The 8,357-nt window shown below is 47.3% G+C and overlaps 1 protein-coding gene across 4 annotated transcripts in view; it reads left to right on the top strand.

Moving 5' to 3' along the window:
* Nucleotides 1-7,389: 7,389 nt before the first annotated feature.
* PPP1R1A (protein phosphatase 1 regulatory inhibitor subunit 1A) overlaps nucleotides 7,390-8,357 on the top strand; it is a 13,016-nt gene continuing 12,048 nt past the window's right edge. The window contains exon 1 of one of the 4 annotated variants that reach the window (XM_069101314.1): nucleotides 7,390-7,848. In XM_069101314.1, coding sequence (XP_068957415.1) covers nucleotides 7,765-7,848 — 84 coding nt within the window. In that variant the 5' untranslated portion in view covers nucleotides 7,390-7,764. The remainder of the gene's footprint in view (nucleotides 7,849-8,357) is intronic. The other 3 variants (XM_069101315.1, XR_011170943.1, XM_069101313.1) reach the window with 3 other exon arrangements.

The following is an 8,357-nucleotide window of genomic DNA, read 5'->3' as shown; positions in this document are numbered from 1 at the left end:
CCCTGAGTCACCATTTGGGGGAGTCCCCATGTGATGAACTGGGCTCTAATTCTAACTCACCACCATGTCACCCTTGTCTTGGAAAGGTAGCTTCATCTCTCTCTCTCTCTCTCTCTCTCTCTCTCACACACACACACACACACACACACACACGTTCTCCACTCATTTGTTGTCTTCTTCCTTTAGAGTGGAAGCGCCTTTTTTTCTGCTTAAACTGTTATGTTTGGATTCCTAACATTTATTGCAGTGCTTGGCACATAATAAGCATTTAATCTATTGTCTTTCTATCTACTTTACTGAATTATTACATACTTTGAAAAACAAGCCATATAGAGAGTGTCCCTAAAGTCTGGACACATGGAAAACCTCATTAACTATGCATATTTTCAAGAAGTGAAATAAATGAAATTTTCAACACTTTAATTAGTATATATGAGATTTCATAAGAAGACATGGGAGACACATAGGAAATCTCATTAATTAATTAAATTAATCTCATTAAAATGGAAAAATAGTCCCCAATAGCCAATGAAAGCTTTTATCCCATATGAAAATGTCATGGCTAAAATTTATGCTAATTTAATAAAATGTTGAAAATTTCATTCATTTCATTTCTTGAAAATATGCATAGTCAATGAGATTTCCTATGTGTCCAGACTTTAGGGACACCCTGTATGGAAATTCTGTTTCCTATATAATCATCTTTGTTCTTTACATATGGAAATGTTCTTATTTGATAGTGTTTGTTAAATTCAGAATAACCAAAAAAAATTAAACAGTATATTAAAAGAAAGTGAGGAAGGCTTCCAGCATGTTGGACAGCCTCCCTACGGAGAATTTGTAGAAGGACATAAGACAAGAGTCTCTCAAGAAAGGCAGATATGGATGAATTGGGAGCTATACCATTAGAAAGAGCATCTAAATCACTGAGATTCTGGAGGAAGTTACTGGATGGTGGTGAGCTTTGGTGAGCAATTCTTCAGCTAAGGAAAGGCTTTGATTTGTTATAGTTGCCCTGGGTGTGAAAATGCCTCCTTAAAGCTCTAGGGGCAGCTAGGTGATGAAGTGAACAGAGCATCGGCCCTGAGGTCAGGAGGACCTGAGTTCAAATCTAGTCTCAGATACTTGGTACTTAACTAGCTGTGTGACCTTGGGCAAGTCACTTAACCCCAACTGCCTTGCCTCCCCTTTCCACCCCCCCCCAAAAAAAAAATAAAGCTCTGCTCTATCCACCAGAGATACTTAGTTTGTGTTGTGTTGTGCAGTAGTGCTATATCTGGGAAGCAGGGTCAGGGAGCAGTGATCCTTAGCCCCTTCCATTTGTGCCTTACAGGCCTTACTACTGATTTATTGTCTAAATGGATTTCCCAATATAAATGCTCCTTCCCCAGAAGAATTACAAGGAATTTGTAATTCTCTCTATCTTTTCACTCCTAATCAGAGCCTGTGCTCTGGTTAAATCATCTCCTCTCTTCTGTGGGAATGTTTTCCCCTTAATTGCCTTCTCCTAACTATTCCCCCAAAGTATTCCCAGCCTAGCAAATGCCTGTGTTTAACTATATTTATAAAGACAAAGTACACATTTAAACAAAGAAAGGTAAGCAAACTCTTCTCATGTCCAGAGGGAACAGTTTCAGTTTTCCATGAGAAAGCCTAAGTGGAGAAAAGAGCCACAAGAATTCTCTCCTGAAAGACAGCAAGCATCTCCCAACACTCCTTATTCCCAATACCTGCTCCTTTTAGCAGCTGTGCCTGCCCATCCTTCTGATCTCCCTGCTTGGCATGGCCTCTTGGGGCCCCTCCCCCCAATCTCCAGCTCTACTGGCCTCCTCCAAGCCTCTGCTCCTCCAACTCCACATATCTAAGTCAATCAACTAGCATTTATTAGGGACCCACTGTGACATCCTGTCAGGAACTGGATTTCTCTGCATTTGGCTTCTGCTCACACTAAATGAAAGGACTTTTAAAGGTCACCCAGTGACTGTGCAGAGTATTGTTGATTTTTTTTCTAATTCATTCCAAAGATTTGCAGGATCCTCCTAAAGGGATCACCCAGAAGTGGCTGATTCTTTGGCCCTTTTCTATGGTTAGGTCCTGAGCCTTCAATGGCCCACTTACAAATGTATTGTTCTGTTAGTTCTAAAACCTGTCCCTCCTAAAACCTGGCACCCAGAGCATAACAAACACCCAAGAGGTGCTCAGAAGGAACAACAACTTTGTTAAAATCACTGCAAGGGGGATTGGGGAGAGGGGAGGTAAAGAAGGTTGAGTCAGGGGGTGGGACTCCCTAGAAGGGTGAAGGAAGCCCCAGATCACATCATGGCACAGTGAAAAGGGTCCTTGACTGGAAGTCAGCTTGGAGTTGAGTTTGAGTTCTGCCACTAACTTGCTGTGTGACCTTAGGCAAGTTACTTCTCTGAGCTTCGGTGGTCTCATCTGTGAAAAGGGGCAGTTGAACTATATGAATTTTAAGGTCTCTTCCAGAGTTAGGTCCTACAAGTCTAGGGAAAAAAGAAAACTTGGAAAGTATTGGGCATGTTCAGGAAACAGCTAAGGAGACCAGTTTGGCTACAATGACAGCTTTGTGCAGGGAGATGTGTCTGGAAAAAATAGGAAGGGACCACATTGCAAGGAGCTTTGAATGGCAAGCTAAGGCATTTGGTTTGGATTCAATAAAGGGAAGACACTCACTGTTGGGGGAGCAAAAAGGTTTGGCAGCAGTTTAGAGGATCTGAATTGGGGTGATGAAGCATAGCAGATCCTGACTCTGGGCTTTCCTCCTCATCCCAGCAGCCTCTGTGGAAATGAGAGGAGGGAAAAGAGGACAGAGACAGAGACTATTTCAGTGGCTGCATCCTGGCATCACTGTCACTGTCGCTTTAAATATTTTATAGACCTGGGAATGTTCCTACTCAGAGCAGCCCCTGCATGCTGCTCTAGCACTGGCAATGACTAGAGGGGGGTGTGCAAGCATACATGCACCCACCAGCACCCTCACTTTGAGTACACATAAGCCAGCTGGCTCTTCTAAATGTGCTGACCCACCTTCTCCCAATAGGACGGGCTGCACCCCAGAGAGCATCTAGAAGGGAAACTATCAGACCCTGCAGAACCAAGGACAGGCTGGCTCCTCTTGAGGTCCACCACCCTCACTACACTCACACCCATGTGCATGTGCATGGACACATATACACACACACACACACACACACACACACACCAATTCCAGCCTGCTCACAGATAAAGACTCAAACATCCACACCTATGTCCTCTTCTGCACAAATAGATTCACTCCCAAAGATGCCAAATAAAGATGCCATCCTGCCCCAGGAACATTCCCCCAAGATGTAGAAGGACCCAAAGGCTAGAAAAGATGAATGGATCTCTCCCAGAAGCTGCAGAAAATTCTAAGCTCTAGTAGCTCTGAAAAGAACTTCTTGATTCAAGGGTGTGAGATCAGCCCAGGTCACCAGGCAGAGGGGACAGGATGTTGAAGGAGCTCTCTGGGAGTCCACAAGGTGGCATCCCTGTTGGTCAGGATACATCCTTTTGCCAGGACACTGGGTGGGGAGGAGCTGAGCAGAGGACAGATCTGAGTTGCTTCTGATTGCCAGTCAGAGTGTAGAAACAAAGCAATGGACATAGGGGGTGGGGTGGAGCAATGGGTAGGTACCAACACACATGAGTGTACTGGTCAGTTAGACACTTGGAGCCCAGATCATAACCCTCTTGGGTTTTTCTCCTTGAGTAACCCAGGACTCACTCCTTCCCTGGATCAAGGAACCATTTCCCATGTACCAATTCATTATTCACTTCCAGTCTTTCCCTCTGATTCAGTGGGGATGAGTGGGGAGGGAGAAAGCCATTAATTGTCCCCTACTCAGCTGCCAATCACAGCAGCCAACATTTGGAAATATATTCTTTAATTGCTTGCTTTTGTTTCTATGTTATTTCTAGTAAAAAAAAATTTGAAATACAATAACAAACTGCCATTCACCATGAGCTTGTCAGTCTATAAGTATATTGCTCAGAACCGAGAGAGAAGGAATTCTCCCAATTGAAGAAAGGACTTTTTACCCGCCACAACAGCTGGGTAAGGGCAGAGCCAATGAGAAAGTGTTCATTTGTTATTTTAAACAGTGTTGCAAAGTGCATCTGTATACATATTTAAATAGATCAAATTAATCTACACTTTGAACCCAGGGTCAGAAAAGCTAGTAAAGAGAAGCCTGGTGGAGGGGAAGGATTGGTGCAGGTTTCACCTGAGGGTACCCTTTGGTGCAGAGAGCTGAGACCCTTCTGTTCCTTCTAACTTTATGGAGCTAGAAAATTTCTGGCACACACATCCTCCAACTAAATGAAGCCCAAGCAGGGTCCCCCCACCCCCTACTGACAGGCCCCTAGCAACACCCCTATTGCAAAGACAAATATGGAGACAAATTCAAAACTACAATGGCTCTCTGAGGCAAGTAAAAGCCCAAACTTGGACTCAGTAGCACTCACAGCCCACAAGGACAAGGGCTCCATTCCCCACCCTCAACACACATACACATACACACACACACACATACACACGGCAGTGGCAATTAAGTATCATGGAAAGCACTGAATGTAAAGTCAGAAAATGGGGGCTCAAGGCCACTTTCTTCTATCTGTGTGACCCTGGGCAAGTGACTCTCTTTGTAAAATGTTAAGGTTGAACTAATGTCTCAAAGTCCCTTCCTAAATCCTGTGATCCCACAGGCACAAAAACTCAGTCTTCTCTCCCATACCTACACAGTTACACATTTCTTCAATGCCTCCACAGCCCATAGTTACACATGCACACACACACACACACACGTGCACATTCGTGCTCACACACACATCATCACTCCTCCACAGCTTCACTCCATTTCGTCTCCCTCCCTCTCTCCCACACTCCTTTCCCCCATCCACATTCTACCTCACAAAGTGCTCTTAGGAGCACCCCCAGATCATCGCTCCCTATTTCCACCCCTGCACCTTCTGTTCCCAGAATCCCCTTATTCCCACCCCATCCTCCCCTGCAATACCAAACCTTGAATACACTGGAGGTGTTTATCCTCTCTGTCATTTGGTCTTCAAAACTTTGTGAAAACTTAAGGCTTTGGAAACAGCAGAGAAGATGAAGATGAGACCCTAGGCAGAACTTCCAGGCTGGTTTAGATATTGCAAAGAAAGAATTTGTTACTACAAAAGCTCAAGAGATACTAGGTAGCCCTTCCTATGCCCCCCAGACCAGGGGTTCTTAACTTTCTGTGTGTCGTAGACACACACAAGAAAGGCGGTGTAGTGACCTGCCTCTGAAGAATGTTTTTAAATGAATAAGATGAAATACACAGGATTACAAAGGAATTCAAAGGGAGGAGAGAGAAAAGATGTTATTTTTTTCCCATTCAAGCAATAGATCCCCTGAGATGGGTCCATGGACTCTCAATCCCAGGTTAAGAGCCCATACTGGAGAGTCTACTCTCCCAGTCCATCACCACCAGTTGCAATTGTCCAATCTAGAGATAGGACAATGGGGATGAGAGAGGGGGACTTAACAGCTGAGTGACATTGGACAAGCCTTATCACATATCTGAATCACTTTTCCTCATCTACAAAGTGACCAGGTTGAACAAGATAATTTTAAGTTGCCTTCTGACTCTCACACTCTGTGATTCTGTGACTAAGCAGGTTATAAGTAGGATATCTCTGAACACACACACTCCTAGTTAGTGAGTCCTATCTGGGGTGGGAGTGGGAAAAGGAACAGAGTCAAGGGGACAGACATCAAGACAACTCCCCTGGAAAGTCAGGAATCAATCCTCTTCCACTACCTGTTTCAAGGGCTCTCCACCCACCCCCTAAATGTTCTGCCCACCTAAGGTTTTCCCTGAATCCCCGCTGCTGTAATGGACAGCTGGCATGCTAGAACAGCTCATAGTTATGATGGTGGGAGAAAGAAGGAGGGTAGGGGTGGGAGAAAGGGGGAGGGGGATGGATCCAAAGGCTGGTCATGCCCAGTTAGTGAAGGCAGCCAGCTGTTTCCCCAGGCCTCATGAGCTCAGCAGGATACAGGGAAGGGAAGAGAACTAGAATCTCTTCAGTGGAAACTTGGACTGTGGAAGAGTCCTGTGAGCCTGTACTTTGAGTTCATGAGGTGAAAATTGGGCGCCAATTAATTTAAAAATATGAGAGTAGTCTCTCGGGAGTCAACAGTCCTCCTGGGATCCTCTGCCCTAACCCCAGTGTCCCACAATGTCCAAAGAAAACTGAGCCCCTAGAGGTATGTGTAAAGAGATATGGCCTGGGCAGGTTGGAGGGAGAGCAGAAGTTATTTTGGGAGGTGGGTGTGGAAGGGGATCCAGAGCAAGGGAGGTGGGGACAACTCAGGAGGGGTACAGAATAAACCCACAGAAAAGAGAATTGCTCCCCAAAGTCTCCAGAGAAAGTGACTTGACTTCTGAGCTTCTGGAATACATTTCATTTCCATTTTGGCATATGAAAATCAAATTAGCAGAAATTCCCTACTGCCCGCAGGCCTCTGTCCTTGGTGCCAGGGCCAGTACCAGTTTCAACAGGACAGTAAGAAAAAGTACCGGTACTTGTTAACAGCTTTGAGAGATTCCACTCATCTTCCTTCTTCTAGGAAGGACATTCCCCTAGATTCCTCAGTCCCTTGTGCTATTAGCTCACCACCCTTCACCTCCCTAGCTAAAAAGTTCTTCCAACAGTCTAAAAGCCAAACCTCATGCTACAGTACTCGCTTTACATTCTCCTTTATTCTGTCCCTAGTGTTACTAAGGACCAACCTTAGCATAAGGAGATCCAAGTTGGACAGATATACACTCCCCCTCTCCCCAGTTCAGCCTTTCCCCCACTTTCCAAGGTCCATAATTCCATAAAGGAAGAATACATCCATTTCACAACACACACACACACACACACACACACACACACACACACGCTAAATGGCTGAATCCCCACATGCCGTGTCTCCTAGCCTTCCTTCTCCTCCAATCCCAGCACAAAGCATAAACATTTCATGGGGGTGACATAGGGATTACCAGACCCTTCTGAGGTCATCCAATCCATCCTTCTGCTTTAGAGCACGATTTGGAAGATCTCCGGAGACTCAACACAAAGCCCCCGCCCATTTATGGAAAGTCCTTACCGATGTCTAACCTCAATCCTTCCTGCTACAGATTCGAAGCCCCCTTTTGTCTTGTATTTTCATAGAATAATAACCCTAAAGAATATTTACTAACCCCTCCAGTGGTTCCCGCCCCCGCCCCCAGCGCCAGTTGTGTCCCCTTAAAAACCTGTCCAACCTGGATAAATACTAGGGTTTGGGCTCCGCCTGAGTGGACTCCAGGGTTCCCGGGTTCCCGCCCAAGCTCCTGCCCTCTACCTTCCACCCACTACTTGGGAAAAGGCCACGCCCCCAGCCCGTGGCACCCTGCTGGTGACCCCCGCTGGCGCGGACCCGACAGGGTTAAGGTTTTGGGGCGGGTGGGGGTGCTGGGAGGAAGGGGTACGGAGCCAATCGGCTGCGGCTGAATCCCGGGGAGTGAGGATCGGAGAGCAGAGCCGGAGCAGCTAGCGGGCCGGCGTCTGGGGCAGCACCAGGGGCAGGAGCCGCAAACGAGAGGCAGCTGGCTAGTCCCTCGTGCGCTCCGGAGCCGCCCATCCCCCACCTCCACTGCAGCACCGGCTTGCTTCGGCCAGAAGGACCCAGGCGTCCCCGGCGCCCCGGCCATGGAGCAGGACAACAGTCCCCGCAAGATCCAGTTCACTGTCCCGCTGCTGGAGCCGCACCTGGACCCGGAGGCGGCGGAGCAGGTGGGGCGCATGGAGGCTTTGTTGGGCCGAGAGACCGGGGGCGGAGTAGCATCTCCAGGGCGGGGGAGGCAGTGGCTAGACTCGGCTGGACAGAGCTAAGAATAGGGAGACTTCTGCTCTTTCGGGAAGTCGGGGAGCAAGAAGATCCATCGTCCTGAGGGGGCGCCCCTCTTGCCCCCTCTCACTGCTTTTGTACCCCTATGTTGGAGGGGAACGATGGAAAAGAATTTAAAAATTGGATGAACCCCGCCCCCATCTCTCCAATACCAAACCCATTTGGACCGTTGTGAGACAGACGGACAGACGCTCCCACTCTCTTTCTCACTGCCCCCCCTCCTCCACTCCTTCAGAAACACACGGCACAAACGAGCTCCCTCCCCAGCCTTATTGGGGGGGGGGGATGGGGAATGGGGAATGGGAGAAAAGATGCTGTAACCCCTTTCCCTTCATTTATCACACGCCTCCCCCCACCCTGCCCCAGTTTTTAAAGGAATTGGGGTGGGGGGACT

This window comes from Petaurus breviceps, unplaced genomic scaffold (assembly GCF_028583685.1).
Source record: "Petaurus breviceps papuanus isolate PSGF00001 unplaced genomic scaffold, PetGlider_PUasm1.0 454, whole genome shotgun sequence".
Classification (NCBI taxonomy): Eukaryota; Metazoa; Chordata; class Mammalia; order Diprotodontia; family Petauridae; genus Petaurus; species Petaurus breviceps.
Note: the sequence above shows the minus strand (reverse complement) of the source record. Positions and strands in the feature narration are given on the sequence as shown.